The sequence below is a fragment of the Cyprinus carpio genome, chromosome A19 (genome assembly GCF_018340385.1).
Source record: "Cyprinus carpio isolate SPL01 chromosome A19, ASM1834038v1, whole genome shotgun sequence".
Lineage (NCBI taxonomy): Eukaryota > Metazoa > Chordata > Actinopteri > Cypriniformes > Cyprinidae > Cyprinus > Cyprinus carpio.
Window position 1 is genome coordinate 21,658,083 of NC_056590.1, and position 19,944 is coordinate 21,678,026.

At 37.1% G+C, this 19,944-nt stretch overlaps 1 protein-coding gene across 1 annotated transcript in view; it reads right to left on the reverse strand.

Annotated features, from left to right (window-relative positions):
• The window catches only part of LOC109050369 (triple functional domain protein-like), a 97,282-nt gene that overhangs the window by 49,736 nt on the left and 27,602 nt on the right, over positions 1-19,944 (reverse strand). The window contains 2 exon segments of the mRNA XM_042777022.1: positions 410-524; positions 4,096-4,170. Coding sequence (XP_042632956.1) covers positions 410-524; positions 4,096-4,170 — 190 coding nt within the window.

A 19,944-nucleotide genomic window follows, 5' to 3' on the forward strand; every position in this document is an offset into this window, starting at 1 on the left:
AAAATGTTTATAGAGAACGATTGCTCAGCAGAGCCGTTTAGAGGAACTGAACTGAAGTGCAGACTTGGCCTGCCTCGTTCAATTTTTATAAGCACAAAAAAACATCACATATGAAGAGACACAGCATCCCTAGTTCACAGGTCAATTACAGATCAATGCGCCCAACTATGAAGAAAAGAAAACGACATGGCAGTAAGCAGCAGGACAGTTGGCACATCCACTGCACAATTCACCAGATCCAATCCAGTTACCTTTGTTCTTTTCAAGGGAATGTGTCTGAACGGATAGTGAAGGAAAAGCAGGCAATGCCCAGCAGGTGTATCCTGGGATGTTTTTTAAACCATACTAAAGGTGTTCATAAGGTGGGCAGAGCTCGTTCTAGCGGAGTAGGGAGTAAGTGTGTCAATACCTAGGGATGCCGGCGAGGTAGGCGATGAGTCTGCGGAGATCCTCGTGTCGTATTCGGTCATGGTTGGTTCGTGATGGGAATGTTAAAACTGGACCGCCACGCTTGTCCCTGCCCCCTGGAGAAAATAACAATGCAAGAGTGATTAAGAAGGTTGACAGAAAGGAAAAGACAAAAATATTAAATCAGCTGGCTGAAAACGAAATAGGCTTTATATCCCATAATCCCAACATCAAAGGCTTTGCATTAAATCATACTTTGTATTTTGGTGCACATTTACCTGTCACATAGGTGATTTGGTGTTTTTTATGTCATTATCAGACTATAGTCAGAGTAGACGGCATACGAAACAGCATATAGCACGAACAAAAACTCATCTAAAAGGGCAGGAAGTGCAGTGCATTCAATATGTCGTACACAGCCTTGTTTTCATGCCATATTATTCCTAATGACTAAAGCCTATAACCCAGAAAAAAAGAATAGAAAAAAAAACAAAGACCATAACTGAAAACCACTGGCGCTGTAAAAAGCAGCACTGCTGGACTGGACAGTCGGATTCAAAACCCTCTTTGTTGACACTATTAGGCAGTCAGTCATTAATAATCTCATCAGCGTTAAATCAAGTCAATGTTCTTCAGCACAGTGTCTTTAGAGAATACTGAATGACAGCATAGACTGTTTTTCTCAGTAACTGTGAGATCATTTAACCCTTGAGACCCTGTTACATGATTTGATATCATAACTTACCAGCTCTGTAAATCTCTCTGAATGACTCAGCTGCTGTTCACTTTTCATGTGGTTAGACGCTTGAAATAAGTCTCTCTGAAAGAACTTTTTTGTGTCTGGGAAAAATGTTGCATTTGTAAGAGTGCTAAGGGAAAAAATGGACTGAATAAATCTAAATTTAAGTTCAGAAACCTTTACATTCATGTACAATTTAGTTTTATCCAAATGAGTCGAGATCAATGGGTCAGGATGGCCAAGTAGTCATCCATAACCAACCTGCAGACTAGTGAGGCTGACTAGCTTCCCTAGATTTGTTTTTCTAATTAATTTAATTTCTAATAAAACTGTCATTATTTACTCACGCTCACGTCATTTCAAATTTATGTTTTTTTTTTTTTCTTCTGTGGAAAACAGGAGAAGATATTTTTAAGAGTTTTTGACCATACAATGAAAGTCAGTGAGGGCCAAACAACTTTGGACCCCACTGACTTTCATTGCACTGACCAAAAACAGAGACACTCTTCAAGAATTTTTTTATGTTCCACAAAAGAAAAAAGTCATACAGGTTTTGAAAGACATGAGGGTGAGTAAATGATGACAGAATTTTATATGGGTAATGTGAGAACTATGAAAGTTGTGCGCAACAAAAGAAATATGCAGCCTGTATGAGTGCCATGGATTAATTTCTCAAGCTAATTTCTCATTTCTCAATGCTAATGACCTCGGGTTTGGTAAATGGCAAAGACCTGCGTGAATCAAGGTACTGTTATTGTTATAAGCAGTGGTTATAATTGTATTCTGATGTATTTGTGGAGGTCTACATTATATTTACTGTTGAATTGTTGGGTCGTAGCTCCTACAACAACTGTGGACCAACAGTAAAGATAATGTAGGCATTACATACATCACAATTCAACTTCAACCAATGCTTTTACCAATAATAATTCCTTGAATCACCCAGATCACAGTCATACACCGAACCTAAGTTCATTAGCATTGAGAAATAAGTAATCAATGTGTTGCTCCCACTGCTCCTCCTCCCATGGCTTCAGGTTGTGTTACTAAGTCAAAATGCCTCAACTCCATCGCAACAAACTTACTGAGCGGCTGGGATATCCATGAGGATTTTCTCCAGCGAATGTGACGAATCTCACCAATGGAGTGTGTTTGTAATAGGATAATCCTTCTTATCCTCTGATGTTCAGGAATATAAATTGCACATAACTGCATGCTTAAGCAGAAAACACTGGGTGTTCACACTTAGGGCTCTCTGCAGGTTCAGTTCTTCTGCTTTAAGCACATTCTCATGCCTGTTGATTGTGCTGTTTGTTGTATCTTGGGACATGTGTGTGATGGTTACTCATCCCAATGGAGACACAGCCTTTGTTTCTGAGTCATTTTAGTGCTAGTCTGTTAGTCGTACGACTAAAAGAGCCAAACAGAAGCTCAGGAGACTTTTCAGTCAGAGTCAATTTATGGTCTCTGTCAGGACATGATGACACACAAACTAAAAATATTTTAGGAAGTTACAGTAATATTCAGTAAAAGTTATTTTGGGTCAAAAACACATGGTCCTGTGTTTGTGATAAAGGGATGTTATAATTGAAATAAATCTGAAGTAAATAAAAGAAATATTAGAACTTAACCTTAAAGGGGTGGTTGACTGTTTTTTTTCTAGGCTTGATTGTGTTTATGGGGTACAGTCTAACATGTGTTCATGCTTTGTTTTTTAAAAAATGCATTATTTTTTACATAATTGACCTTTACTCCACACCAATCTGACCCTTCTCTGACAGACGTCTTGATTATTTCCTGTTTTTACAAAGCCCCTCGCTCAGAAATAAACGATGGGCTGAGATTGGTCAGCTAGCTCAGTGTGTTTTGATTCGCTAAACCGCCTCTAGAGTGCATCTGAACATCCTGCCCCTCAAGCTCAGAATGTGCTCCGGTTTTATTGTAAACAATGACGTCCTCTATATTGCTTATCAATCTGAGCAAACACGGCTCTTAACGGTATGTTTGTTTGTTGTTGTCTCATACTTTTAGATACGCTGTTGTTTGTAAATGCTACTGCTTCTGTTAGCATTTAATATATGGTTTTATTCTGATTACAGTTTTAATACATCACAGCAACCGTACCATGTATAACGCTTCTCATTGCTATTTGAAAATAAGTGTATAAATGGAAGTTTGTTGTAGCTGATCTGATGATCTGAATAAAAGACGAAGGGGGAGAGAGAGAGAGAGAGAGAGAGAGAGAGAGAGAGAGAGAGAGAGAGAGAGAGAGAGAGAGAGAGAGAGAGAGAGAGAGAGATGCAGAGCAGGGCGATGCGAGGAACAAGATTGAGAACCGCTGCTTTAGAACATTGGTTTTGAAACTTGTGAATCCATTAGAATTAGACAGAATCGCGATTCATATATGAACAGATTTTCACATGCATCCCTAGTTTTCTCTTCCTCTTCTCTTAAGCAGCACAACATGGCCTCACTTTCTTTGTTGCGTGTTCCCGGGGGCGGGGTTTATCTGGGTTTGTGACTTAACGGACCCGGGGAGAAGCTTGTTGTAGTCCCTTACCAGCCGTTTTTGTAGGCATTAAACTGACAGAATTTTAAAAGAACTCCATTTGCATTGAACTTTCAGTGCTGCGACTTTGCAGATAGTGTTGATGCTCAAACAGCAACATTACACACTAACTAATGTTAAACAAGTGAAATTGCGATCAACCACCCCTTTAACAACAACTAAAAAAAACAAAATTGTAAATTTTACTTTGGCGACTAACTGAAATAAATTATAAATTAAAATTATATTAAAATAAAATAAAATAAATAAATTAAGCTTAATAGAAATATTAAAAACAAATGACAAAACCACATAACATTACAAACTTTTGACTGTATGTACAGTACTTCCTTCTGAGAAAGTATGTTATGACCACTAGACAACCAAATGGACAACACACCTGACAAGAAGGCCACTTTTTCTTTTAGAATAGGCAAAACTTCCATCGCCTTCATCTCTTCATTCCTGCGAAATCCTGAAACAAAACAAAACAACAGAACAAAATTTAGAGACCATAATCAGAGCTGTGGCCTAGCGGTTAGCATACTGTGACCTAAAGTGCTCAAATGGGAAATTTGAGTTTGCAGCTAGTCCATTTAAGTCCCATGAATATCAATTTCACATTCTCCTTTTCAGATGTATTTAACTGAATTTAAAGACAGTCCAGAAACATCATCATTTGTTCTTGGCATGAGCAGATACCGCCTCGAGCGCTGGACCTCGTTCAAGCGCTTTGTATGAGATCAGCAGCAACCTGGACGAAGCATCACTTCTGTTCGTTTGTTTTTATGATTCACAGGTTTGAGTTGACTATGTTCGGTGAGGCTGAGTTAGTCATGCATAGCCAGACTGACTTTGGTCTCTCAGAGCTCCTAGACTCACAATCACGAAAACATAACCTTGCTTGGATTACATAATTTACCTTTTCCCCCTCTCATTTTTTGCCTGGGGTAACTGAAGGAAATTTTGTAAATAACTTGAGAAATAATGTAACTACAAAATAATGGTATTAGTTTGTAATCTACGAGTATCCATTTCAGAGCAGGACAAATGCTGGAAAACTTAGGTATGGTACACTACTTGCTAGTAAAGCATTACAGACATGGATGTTTCAGTTGAGACATGCTGTCTTTAATTCCACTCCTACTATCCCTCCATCCCATGGCTACTAATTAAGCATGAAATATGGTTGATGGAGCCGATCCCTCCTACACGGACACACACAGCTGAGAGATAGTGATGATGTCATTTATCCATTTTCCTGCAATGCTTCCCTGTGGTGTCTCAGCGCCACTCACTGTACAAATGAACACCTTTCTCTATGTGACTCTGCCTCTTCGCTTCCCCTTCTCTTTTTTTTTCCATAAATCCCTCTGGAAGGTTTGTTTTTCCACCACTGCTACTGTGCACATCAGACCACGTGATCTAATGAAAACATGGAAGCTTTTGCAGATTATTACAGGAATATCTAATCCAAAAATGTACAAGATGTCAAATTATTCACCCTTATGTCTTTTGAAACCTTATGACGTTTCTCTGGAGTTATTTACAGCAGAATGTCCAAGCTGCTCACATTTAAGCAAAATTTCCAATGAACTTTTTTTTTTTTTTTTAAACCAGGTACTAACAGCAATCTATCATATGGTTCCAAAAGTATTAGAATATAAAGCATGAATTGTGTGGACCACTTTAATGATGCATTTAAAGTCCCTAGTCCAATTCCACTTTTATTGTATGGAAAAGAGCAGCTCAGAAGTTCTGCTAAACCTCTTCTTTTGCGCTCTGGGGAAGTCATACAGGATTATATAGAGTTATAAATGAACTTTAAGTTGTAATATTATATAACAATTAATATTAATATTCTTCATGATATAAAATTATTTATATAATAAACATTAAGTAATTTGTTTGCATTTATAATTTACATATAAATAAGTCAACAAATGGGATCAAGTCATACATACAAAATAACAATGTTTAAATAAAATAAAGCTAAAAAAGGGAAAATTTATATAATAATATAATATTTAATTTTATTCCTATTTTAAAAATGATATGAAAATAAATTATATTCTATTTATTTAAATATTTATTTTAAATACTTAAAAATTCGCAATATACTGGGGAATAATAGACAGGACAAGCCAATTTTGAGCAGTTTTCTCCAGGACAGACCAGTTAGGATAAACCGAACAGAATTATCAGTAATGATTAAATGTGGAGGCTGGAAGAATAACAGACAGTGCTACCGGTCAGAAGGGCTGAGTTTCAGTAACAGCACAGTTTTCTCTAAACCCCGCTGAGCACCTGAGAAGACCAGGGTTTAGGTTCTCGTCCGTATCTCGGTATCTGTTTGCATACATGAGTGCGAGAGGAAGAGAGCCCACACTCTTCCCTCAGGGTCTGAGAGAGACAGGTCGCAGTACGGTAGGGCAAATGAGGTTCACACTTCTGCAGCTGGATGATGTAATGGTGTGGGTGTGTGTGTGTGTGTAAGTGAGCTCCACTGCAGTCAAACAGGAGAGATAACATTTAATAACAGTTCACATTATGACTCCAATCACTGAAGTGATAGTCATCTGAAAACACAGATGCACTTCCCTTGTAGTACACAGAAACAAAAAAATACACAAACAAGCTAAATGAAAATATTTCATACTTGTATTATACATTTTATAACCCACATTCTAAAATACTATATTTTTTGTATATTAAGAGTAAAATGCATATTTAACAATAATAATAACAACAATACATTTTATTTATAAAAAATTCTAAAACCCTATACATACATATTTTTGGAATTTAAATAATATTTCATTTAAGTATAATAATAATAATGATAATTAATAATAAACTTTTATTTTTTATTGTAATGAAAATAAAACATATTACTGTTTGGGTGTCGTCATTTGAAAAATCTCAGCTTCTAGATTAAACTATAGCTAACACACACAAGGTTACAACCTGCACAAAACTAATCATTCTATGTTTAAATCGGGGTTTCCGCAAGGCTTACAATTTCATTTATCGCATAAAGATTTTACATTAATCTACTCATTTCCTCGCCAATGACAGAAAACAAAGAAATGACCTCCATCTCACATCTGAAGTGCTTCGTACAGGAGATGACCCTCACCCAACATATTATCTCACCAAAATGAATCCCATTTCACAGCCGTGCCACTGTCCTTCAAGCTTTGCATGCAGGATAACAGGATATTTCACTAACGTCTAAAATCAATCATTTCAGCATCCAAACCACAGAAATACAACAAACCACTTCAACAAATAGAGACATTACGCTTGGAGAAAATCAGACAGCTATTCTTTTCCCAGAGCTGGAAGAGCTCTAAATGTGGTTGGGAATTCGCAGTCTGTGGAAAAAGAACCAAGGAATCTGGGGGAATAAATAACATGAGCAGAAGGGAAACTTCAAAAGGACACCGTGGTACCAGTGAACTGTTCTTTAGTGACAGGAAGGTGAATCGTGGGTGAGTTTTAAGGTCACTCAAAACAAACGATTAAAAAGAAGGAAGAACGTACACAGCCATGGAATCAATCTGTATCAGTGGATCAGTAGGTTCCTCCAAGCCTAACATTTCTCTCTCTCACACAGATGATTATTTTTCAGGGCTTATCAGGCATCAGAAGAGGACAGACAGCAAAACATGTCTGAAAACAGAGCCTCGCTGTTTCCAGGTAATATGTTCCTGATCTTCCCGATACTGAACAAGTAATGACCCAAGATAACAACAGTAACTTCAGACAAACTGAAACCGGCATCGCTTCACATTTACTGGCAACAGTTTTCTCTACATCTAAACAGCACAGCACCAGATTTCTGGTAGATGGCAGCAGAGCGGCCACACGGATCCACACTACAGTGATGAGAGGATGCAAAGAGAAGAAGTGAACAAGAGAGACAATGTAATGGATGTAGAGAGCAGAAAGAAAACAGAGAGTTATTAAATGAGAAGAGATTGTTTTTAGAACAAGAATGAGAGAGAAAGAAATATGGCTTATATGGCTGTTAATGTAAAGTATACTGTACTGCTTTTTATACAGAAAATGATAGCAATATTTCACTATATTACAGTTTTTATTGGATATTGGATTTTGGACCAAAAACATAAAAAAAAAAAAAATCGACCACAAATGTCAAAATTGCCCTAATAATATCTTTATATCAAAATACAATTTCTTACAACTCTTATTATTATTATAACTCTGGAGTGAAATATGTTGACATATTGGTGAAATTCACCCAAACATCTGCTAAATATATATTCTGTCAAGATGTATATGTATTACTCATTAACAATAAACAGAAATGTGCTATTGTACATTCATAACTACAACTTAAATTATGAACAAATACATGAATAAATACAATCATACAAGGCTGCAGATTGCTCTCAAATTTCCCCTCCCCCATCACACTTCCTCACTGTAGGTCAGACTGAAGCAAACAAGGGTCAAAGGTTCAACGAGTTATGCGCCTGTGTGTGTAACAGCCGCTAATCGCATCACTCATTCTGCCGGCCACATTACTGAGCACATTAATGAACTCCCCACCAACACCAGCCTCACACAACTAATGAGTCCACCCATTCGTTCATTTCCGACTGGTCCTGCTGAATGAACAGAAGATAAATGAATGTTGAACAATTCGGCGGCTGTAGTGGACTGAGTTGATGTTAAATGGCCTGCTACTGATTCAGTTCCTATTTTGCTTCTATTCATTCAGGAATAATACATTTGAGCCTGTTGCAGTGCATAACATCCATCACTGAGCAAATTTTAAGAATCAATACTGGATTAAAATGAAGATTGCTATTAAATCATTAAATACTTTTGCTTGATGCTAACCTTAAACCACAAACTATAGGAACTGCATCTATGTAGTCATGTTTATGGCAGACATATATAGGCATCTGAAAAGGTTTTAAATTTTCTTCCGTGTAGCCTGTAACTTCACATCAGTTGGGTCAGATCAAATCACTTCAGCACCGCCGACCTGCCTTCTTATTGGGGTCTAGCTTGTGTCTGAATCTCAGCAATTAGCCTATTAAGCTAAGGTGCTCCAGAGGATTGAGATATCAAGAAGACAACCCACGTGACCTGACCCATCACCCTGTGAACAGCTGAAGAACCAGGTTAACACTTGAGCTGGTGAATATGTAACGTACAGGCCACCGGTGGAGCACTGGGAATGTAAGGGATTCAAGAGGCAGACCAAGGTACACTAGGGGTGACCACCGTGGAGCCTCTACACCATGTCCTAACTAGTAACAAACAAAAAAAAGTCATAACCAGCTATGGCCATCAACAAGGAAGCTGGGTTTGTATTTAAGTCACAATGGGTCGAATGGAACAAATGAAAAACAATTAAAAGGCTAATCAAATCACAAATTATAATAACGTAATAAAATAAAAAATATAATATGTGGCCCTGGAGCACAAAACCAGTCTTAAGTCGCTGGGGTATATTTGTAGAAATAGCCAAAAAAAACATGGTATGGGTCAAAATTATCGATTTTCCTTTTATGCCAGAAATCATTAGGATATTACGTAAGGATCATGTTCCATGAAGATAGTTTGTACATTTCCTACCATAAATACATCAAAACTTAAATTTTTGATCAGTAATATGCATTGCTAAGAATTCATTTGAACAACTTCAGAGGCAATTTTCTCAGTATTTTGATTTTTTTGCACCCTCAGATTCCAGATTTCCAAATAGTTGTATCTCGGCCAAATATTATCCGATCCTAATAAACCATACATCAATGGAAAGCTTATTTATTCAGCTTTCAGAGGATGTATAAATAATGTTTAGTTTATGTCTCGGTCGTAAACCATGATTTGGGTCATTGCTCATCAGAAGTAGGAGGTATATGTGAAGATACTTTTATTAAAAAGAGCATCTGATTGGACAATATTTTAGGCACATTTCACTGGACAAGAAAGACTGTATATTTTAAACATGTATACCTGTTAATGAATTGCGTCAAGTTCTAGGAGCAGAACATCATGCAGGTGGCTTTGAAACGAATACATTTTTTTTTTTTTTAATGATCTTATACTGTATGTATCTTAAATGTATTTTATTTTCATGTACAGCAGAGCTCACAGAGCTCAAGCTCTTCTCATTTGGCCAATCACGTTGACACTGTTTATGTCATGAAGCATGTTACCAAACAGGGTAACATGAACAGTGCAGGACTGAAGTGTTCTTACAGTTGACAAACTGAATGAAAAGAACAAGAAATTCAGCTTGCTGTATTACAGTCAATGCTGTGCGTGAAGCATAAAGAGAGAGTCTGTTAGCGTCAACACAAAGCCTGTTTTTCCTACTGTAATGCGATCAAGAGTGAGAAGCACTTCAGCCTCTGTTCTCCAGGACAGTGAAGCACAGCAGACTGGTAAAAGGGAAAATGCCATGTCGCAGTATGTGGAGCACAGGACCACAACAAAGACCAAAAAACACACACACAAAAACAACACTCAACAGCAGTGTATAACAACACTTGAGAACAAAAAAAAAAAATACAAATTTCTTTTAAAATTGTAATACTATTTTACAGTATTACTATTTTTACTGTATTAAATAAATACAGCCTTAATCCCAAAGTATACTTTGTTTTTGTATGTGACAATGTGTGACCTGCACATACAAAGTATGTGCAATCATATATATTATTCAAAATTTGCATTGCGTAAGCAGCGCAAAAGCTTGTGGGTTCGATTCCCAGGGAACACATGTTAGGTAAAAAATGTTACCCTGAATGCACTGTAAGTCGCTTTGGATAAAAGTGTCTGCTAAATGCATAAATGTAAATGTAGTAGTGCAGGAACATCCAAACCAGCTTCCTCCTGTCAGGAGTACAACCGCAAACACTGACACATTTGTGCACGTTTAGGAAGACAAAAATCAGACAACACTTCTCTGATCCAGACAAATGTGTGTGATTAGGAAGACATCCAAAATGTGTCCCAGAAATGGACCAATGGACTAGTTGGTTGTTGGATAACTAGTTGAAATAGGAGAAGACAGCTTCTTTCCCTCCATACTGAGACTAGAACAACAAAAGGTGATATTTAGATGAGAAAGACAGAGTAATACAACAGAAGCAGCATCCCATAACTATTCTGGTACAAAGCAGAAGTGTGAAAATACCTCTATATACCTGTATGAACTGTGACAATAGATTTTGTAAAATAATTTCAGACCTGCCACAAATATTGCCAAAAAAAATATGATTTTATACCCCAGGGTGTCTGTTATGAAAGGCTGGCTCAATACCAAAAACTTGGCTTTGGTACCTCAGTATCGATACTAATATACAATCAATACCTTGATACATTACAAACAGATAGTAATAATAAAAGTATAGATGAAACCTGTCATGTACAGATAAACCCCATCTTTAAATCAACAGGGCTCCAAAACAAAAAAATAGTAAGAGGAGCCATTGGCTCCTATAAGAAAAAAATTTACGAGCCAAATAAATTTTTTTAGGGTGCCATAAACATGTTTTTTTTTTATGATTATTATTATTTATTTATTTACATTTTAACATTTCCAATCATCCCTGTCATGTATTTATGTCTCATCTTTTCTTGACTTTATCAGAATTTTAATCCATCTCGTAGATGACCTGGGAACTAAGGTTTACTTAAAGTGGGAACTAAATGTCTTTTCCAGCTTGAAATCTACAGTCACAAAAGAATTGTTCATTACACAGAATCTGTACCAGTATCATGGAGCAGAAGCATCACTTGGCCACTGAGTGTAGCTTGGGCTCCTCCTCAGTGCATGTTGTCATACACTCTTAAAAATAAAGGTGCTTCACGATGACATAGAAGAAACCTTTTTTGTCTAAATGGTTTCATAAAATGAACCTTTAACATCTGAAGAACCTTTCTGTTTCACAAAAAAGCTTTTTTGTTGGAGAAAGATGGTTCTCCAGATTATAAAGAAAGAGATGGTTCTTTAAATAGCCTTGACTGAATGGTTCTTTGTGGAACCAAAAATGGTTCTGTGAAGAACCTTTTAAGCACCTTTATTTTTTTTAGCTGACTGATGAGTTTATTGACACAGAATGGGTTATTCTGAGGTAAACGTATATTACGTTGCAATGTTTACAAAGCTGTTACACATTTTCCGCAGTTTGAAACACTGAATGAGCGTTTCCACGAGACATTACTGTAAGTTGTACTGTAGGATCTCTTATAAAATAGCCTACATTTGATGTTTATTCATGTTCACTATGTACTAATTAGTAAAGAGAAAGATTAAATGGGTTCAACTTGCCCTTGAAAGGCGCTAAAGCGACCGATTAAGGAGAGCGCCCAAAAACTGTATTGTTTGAATTATGAAATTAATTTTAAAGCTGGTAAGGTTACTTTTTATTAAAAAGTTACAAAGCACAGAGCTTTTTGCGATTACTGGATGGCAGTTGCACTTCAAATAATGAAGTTCACGCATTAAAAGAACACACACCAAGATCTTGTTTAGAAGAAGCCATATTAGTAATTATAAACGAGAATTGTTAACGATATCGCCAATATCCACACAGCTGACAGCTTTAACTGTTCTAGTTTGTTTCAAGTTGTGCACGAAATAGACACTGTATTTTCTGCACTTTCTCTTCTTACGTCTCCGTCATTTCTCTCGTCGTGCACAGCGGAGCTGCGTTTTATCAGTCTGTGTGCGTCAGCACTGATGTGCGGCAGAGATGAGGACTGTCTGAAACTCTCACTGTTTTTCCACTAAAACTTTGATGCGCATCGTCTCAGTTTAATTACGTGAACATAACAAAAGATTTGATCGCAAAACAATTAGGAAAAAAGGCATTACATTCAAATGTTTAAGTTATAACGTAAATATATACCCAGATAGCATAACACTCGGGCTGATTCTGGCTGAAATGCGTCTCTGTCGGTTTAGTCTCGGCATCGGTGAGAAGATAATGGACCAGAGCCGGCGCCGACTCTATTCTGGCTGACAGACGGCTTTTTCCCTATGGGCCGATCTCAGCTGAAAGCTGTTGTACACGCGGCAGGTCCACACTCGGTGTAGCTGTGTGTATTAACCTTCGGCTCGAGTTCGTTTTATCACAGACGGGGCACTGCTAGAATGAAGCAAAATCATCCGCCTGGAGAAAAACTTTTTTAGCGGTTAAATCCTGAGGAGCTTTCGGCGTAGTCTCCACTGGCGACCTCAGCAAAAACGTCACTCGCAAATTAATATTTATTGTCAAAAATACTACAAATTAAAATATAATAAATAATTCCTGTCATGTACAGATAAAGCCCATCTTTAAATCAAGCAGGGTCACAGAATTAACACTTGTTGAACACACTTGTTAAAGATATTGTATATTAAAATATTATTTATTATTAAATTAGTATTAGGGATGTTGATTTTGGTTATTTTTCCTAACCGACAACCGACACTTAATTATTAACTGTTAACCAACAAGATTATTTTAAATTAGAATTGAATTAAATTAGAAAGGATAAGTGTCTGTGATCAAAACATTTGATTCCTGGGGATTAATTTTACATGTGCAAAAAAAGCAGCAAAGAACAGAACATGAGGATTCACATGGTCATATGACATCACGCACCTGCAGCGCTTCTGTGAATGGAGAAAAACATAATAAAGCTAGGCTATATACATGTGTGTTTATATATACACATACATAAAATGAAAAATAGGCCTATACTAGAAATATTTAAAAACGCAGTTTCGGTTCATTTTTGTGCTGCGTGAAAGGAAACTAGACGGCAGAAAGTGGCATCCTATTTTTCTTTAGGATTATTTTATGCATTACAATTCATTACAATACAATACCATTTACAATTCTGATTATCTTTATGACTAAAAGGAGTAGCTGCTTCCACTGTTAGAAGGAAAAGATTAAGCTTCAGTTAAGCTTTGCTACCTTGACAATGCAGCCATTACAATAACAAAATAAAATAAATCAAACAAAAAAAAAAAAAAAACCACTGCTCAGTTTAAATATGTAGTAAACTCTGTGCCGTTAATTGTTATCACCGTACCGCCATGATGTTATGCAAAACATTTTGTTTTACGTGGATATTAGAACACGAGTGAAGTACATAATAAATAATAATTTGGCATTCAAATACATCGCGATTACGGAAACATTTGAATTTGTGTTGAATGAGAGACCCAACGTTGGTTTCAGTTTCATTTTAGCCTTAATGAATTTGTTTTGGCTTGTCGTTTATAGGTTGCTATAACTTTTTAAAGACCTATTTTTAATTCTTGTTCTTTTCTAAATACTGTTAATTGAAAGGAATTGTTGTGGAATGAGGGGAACTAAAATAGCCAAGCTATGTTCACAGTTTATTATAATGTTTGTAAACGTTTCGCGTGAGCATTAGGCCTATTTCTGAAATGAAATAATAAAATGGGACTTATTACACACGACTTGTGTTTTTTTTTTCTCTCTCTAAAAAGCAAAATTTTTTATACACGGAGCATATTTTAACCAAGCAGCAAGCCTTTTTTAAATATTTTGATAAATTACTGTAAATAAATAAATAAAGGACTTTTTAAACCGTTTAACTGATTGTATTAATCGATCAAAATTCTTAACGGTCGACCGGTTAAAATGAACATCCCTACAGTACAGTATTCAAGAAAGGACCAAATAAAACAAAAGTGCAGTGTTTACATTCCATAAAATGCCACAAAACCACACACAAAGAAAAAATAATGTACAAAGAAACAGGATGTATTTGTTGGGACGTGTCACCTTTCCTTATAAAACCGCATCTGTCAACACACATCATCACCTTGTAAAACAACTTCAGTTGTATTCTCTTCCTGTGTTTAACCCTAGCAAATACAATCACAGACGCCCCCATATGCTCACATGCTGTATTACTGTCCATCCTGACCACACACACACACAATCACTTCTGTTTCCATGGTGATAGGCCTGTACTCTACATTCCTGGGATATTTCAGGAAAAGGAAGTGTGAGAATTCTTCAGATTTTCTGTGATGAATCACTTGCTTTAAGAAGCAGCGGTGAGCACAGCGCACCACAGTTCATCCATTTACTGGGCCTACAAAATACCCTCACGCTTAAGTCCATCTATGGTAACCATATTTTTAGACTTAACACCAACACCATAATAAATTAACATGGGACCTCTTATAAATTAAAAATTCCATTTTTATTTATTTTATTGTTAATTTATATAATTCTACTATTACCATTATTACAATTAAAAACAACATCCCTAATAAGTATTAAAAAACCAATACTATTATAAATATTAACACAAATATAAAATATTAATATATTTAAGATATTACTATATACAAACATTTTCCAAATAAATAACCCAAACAATCCAGAACATAAACATAACGTATAATAATTGAATAAAAAGCAACTAATGTTAGCTACAATGAACACACAAATATGAATTACTTTATTAGTAATTTAAGGTATTTAAAATGTTAAATTTTAAAAGTTTCTTCAATTATCAAAATACTGAATAAAAAGAAATCTTTTATAATAATAAATAATAATTAAATAATAAAAATTTGCATAACATTTGTATCAATGGGTTTTAAATTGTTTTTTCATATATATCCTGCAAAACAAGTCACAACCAATCTGCAACTCAACAAAAACAGCTAGTCATTCTGTTAGGATATTAACATGAGCAGTTTTGACCAAGTCACACCCCTTATTTCACCAATGAAGGGTGTTATCCACAGATGGTGGGTTTGTATCAGATGTGCCCATGAGCATCAACGCTCTTTACCTGGCAGCTGAATCAGTGTGTTGCCCGTCTGTGCGCACTGCCACCTGTGGTCGTCCAAAAGTGACACCACATTCCCGTTCCACCAGCTGGACAGCGAATCCATATCCTCAACAACACCGCAGTGCAGGTACATGACTAAAACTTCAGCCACTTCGAACTCTAAAGACTCACTGGGATTCCTGAACGAGTCCTTTAGGCCATGACAAGCATGTTCCACGAGATGTAGTTTGCGATAGTTTCGCTCTGCGTATGTAAGCCCCTGCTAAGAGTCATCTCTCCTGGATTTAGAGGAGAACAGGCTTTGTCCAAGACTGTTGCTAATCTTAATACTCAACAGAGTGAGTTTGAACTGAGATGTGTGGGCTGTCACATCCCAACAAATTCATATAACATTTTTAAACCACAGTAGGCTTTCCTTCAGACTAAAAACACAAAAATCAATAAGCGCTCAACTCCGGTGTTTAAGTATTTGAAGCATCGCTTTAAAGAAACATTCTCTTTCTGATTCACAAACTACATGTGGTTTAGAAGAAGAAGAAAAAAAAACACAAAGAGGAAACTTAAGTAAATGAATGAAGAAATCACAGAATCTGTTGATGGAGCTGAAACGATTGCTTGCACTAGAGGATTACATAGAAGCTGCTTAGAAAGTGATTAGCTTCAGTCTCGCCTCAGGCCTCCTCCCTCAAGCCTGGCGTGGCCACAACAGACAACAGAAGGCCATTATAAATGAAGAGACCTACACTATTGGACAGTGAAAACTGTTTTCATTATGACACTCGACAAATTAAACTGCACAAATACGTATAGAATTCAGGGTTAAAACTGCAACACAAATAGAAATGCACCAATATTCTAGCCGATAATGATAAGCCTGATGTGGACAATAATCACTACATATATTCTATAATATTATTTATAATAAAAAATATGAAAAATAAATAAAAAAAAAACAAAAAAAAAAAAAAAAAAAAAAAAACAGTTGTTTTAAATGGTGCAAGTGAATTTAGGCATCACAACACTATACAGTAAAAAAAAAAAAGCATGATGAATGAGTCATTGTGTTGATGCTGCATTGTAAAGGGTGTAGTCTAGCTCTGAAATTAAATAGAGGAAGTGGAGAAAGTCGTCAAATTCAAGAACAGCCTGTTCCTTTTGCAGAAAAAACAACAACATACATACACACAAAATACATTCAAGGTGTCTACTATACAAAGAGTCCTAATTCTTTAAAACCATTTAAATAAATAAATAAATAAATAAAAATGTATGTTTCCATGCCATTTTCTAGGACTCATGTTAGGAAGCTCATTGAGCCCCAATGGTGAACATAATACGGCACCAGAACATAATCATCCGGTATGAAGAAACAAAACAGAGGAACAATATGACTTGTATTACATACATGTTTCTTCTTGTTAAACAAACATATCAGGTTTTCCATTTCTACTTCTAATTAAAACACCCAACAGGCTCTTGCAACACAATTAAATCTTCCAGACTTTAACTAAAAGAGCTGAGATGAGTTTAGTTGAACCTCTAGAAGGGTGTGTGTCAGGGAGTAACATGACTCACTTTGGCCTGGTCATTGCATTAGTATTGCATTTGAGAGCACACACACTGGACGTTAGAAGCAAATTAAGAGGTCAAACATCATCTGGTGTGTGACTGTGTTTTACCTCAGTGAAATCACTCATCCAGACCCAACACGAGCTGAAAGTTTCAGAGTAACAACAACATGAGCCGCTTATATCTGCCAAATGCATCATGTTTGCACAGTGACCTATATCTCTGTCCAGCCTGAGAGAAAAATTTTACTTGGATGAAAAAGATGAGGGAAAACAGAATTCATTTGGGAAGGAATGTATGTCAAAGCACTAATCTGACAGGATTTGATAATAATTAAATAATTATCTTAAAATAATTAAGATATTTAGTATTAAAATAATTGTTACAGTATACAGTTACAGTATTCAAGAAAGGTCCAAATAAAACAAAAGTGCTGTGTTTACATTCCATAAAATGCCACAAAACCACACACAAAGAAAAGATAATGTACAAGGAAACGGGACCTATTTGTTGGTACATGTCATCTTTCCTTATAAAACCGCATCTGTCAACACACATCATCACCTTGTAAAACAACGTCAGTTGTATTCTCTTCCTGTGTTTAACCCTAGCAAATAAAATCACAGACGCCCCCATATGCTCACATGCTGTATTACTGTCCATCCTGACCACACACACACAATCACTTCTGTTCACACACACACACACACACACACACACACACACACACCCTTCAGGTGTTTCCATGGTGATAGGCCTGTACTCTACATTCCTGGGATATTTCAGGAAAAGGAAGTGTGAGAATTCTTCAGATTTTCTGTGATGAATCACAGCGGTGTCCATTCATCCATGGTACAAAATACCATCATTTTCTATGAAAATGAAGACTTAACACTAACACCATAATAAATTAACATGGGACCTCTTATAAATGAAAAATTCCATTTTCATTTACTTTATTGTTAATTTATATAATTCTATGCAGGGAACCCCGGCATGACAGAGACTGGCATGGTCACTGGCCTGGGCAGCATCCACGCTGAGGCTGAGCTCACTGGGACTGAATGCTTTCATTGCGAGAGCATGAGTATCCACCACTCTCCCCCCTACAACTCAATTCTAAACACAGGAGCCTCGGAGGAAGAAACCGCGGAGCAGCAGGGTTCAGTCGGGCTCGATGTGCAAGGCCCGCATGCTTCACTCTTCCCGCAACACCTCAAATCACGTGTTTGTTTTAGACGTGAGGATTAGCTAGAATTCCTTTTGCAGATTTGAGAACGAAGTTCTCACTGATGACTCCATGTCATTGACAACTTCTGACATAGAGGAGTGTTTCAGGCCAAGCTTCTCCACAATATGGACGTGTCCGTCCCAAATCCTGATGCCTTTAAAGAGCTGCACACAGTGACTGACCTGGCTCTGCATGCTACAAAGGCCACTGCGCAGGCGACTGGTAAGGCCATTGTCGATTTGCAAACTTCGCTGGCAAAAGGAGCCGTGATGATGGATCCTCTAGTGAACAGCGAGACAAGCTTTTACAGTGCTACTTCCTTGTTCCCAAAGTGATGGCAGGCTTAGGCCTATTCTCGATCTCAGCCATCTGAACCGTGTGCTTATGAAACAGCCGTTCAACATGCTGACTTGCCCCGGGGACTGGTTTTTATTGGTAGATCTGAAAGACACTTACTTTCACATCCAGATAGCCCCTCATCACAGACTGTTCTTGAGATTTGCGTTCAAGGGAGTGTCTAATCAATATACAATCCTGCCATTCAAACTGTCCCTGGCCCCACACATTTTTATGAAGTGTGTGGACGTGGCTCTTTCCCCTCTGAGATAGATGAGAATCCACATTTTGAATTACCTCGACGATTGACTTGTATTAGCCAAATCGGAACAGGAACTCATCACTCACAGTTCGCTGTTACTTAGCCATCTGGAGAGATTTGGGCTAAAAATCCATTTAGCCAAGTGCTCTCTGTCTCCCAGCCAGTGAGTTGTCTTCCTGGGGAAAGTTATCGATTCAGCCCAGAATGCTCCCTGACAATTCAGCGGCTAGCGATGCCATTCAAACTCCTACTTTGTGATTCCTCTGGGCCTGCTGCACAAGATGCCTCTCCAATATTGGCTTAAAGCCCATGTACCGTCCCATGCTTGGCGCCTTGGGACATTTTCATCTCAGGGTAACCCACGTCTCCATCAGAGCTGTGGCACCTTGGAAAACTTTTCACCTGTTTCAGTCAGGCGTCCTGTTGGGTCTATATTTTTGTTGTCGAGTAGTCATTTCATCACATTTGACATAATGTAAGAGCCTACAATAATGCGGTTTGATCAGTGTGGGGCTGTAGCGTAAGACTGTAATTCAGCCCTCCTGGATGCAATTCAAGAGAAGATGACACAGCGTTTCAGTTCAAAGCAAACGCAGCCGAACCTGAAGCTGCTGAGCAGCGTTCAGATGAATATGTAAATGTATGCTGCATGCTTTCCTCTCAGTAACGAAATAAACAAAAAAAAACTGACAGTGGCGAGAAAGCAGCAGTTAAGAACACATCTGCTAACAGCGATGTGGATGTTTGCACAAGCTAAAGTCCAGTCACGTCACATTTATTTATATAATACTTTATGCAATAGATTAGCCTTAAATCAGGCAGCTTTAAAGTATTAAACATGAAAAACCAGAGTCTGTGTCACTTTCAGTTAGAACTGATTTTCTGTTATAAAACAGCTCTCTGATAAAACGAAAGACTCTTCGGTGATATGAAGGATGCAATACTGCCATGCAAGGCAAAATTTTATTGATATGCTTTGTTTAGCTTCGCATCAATATAAAGTTACGGGACATTCAAGACATCCTTTA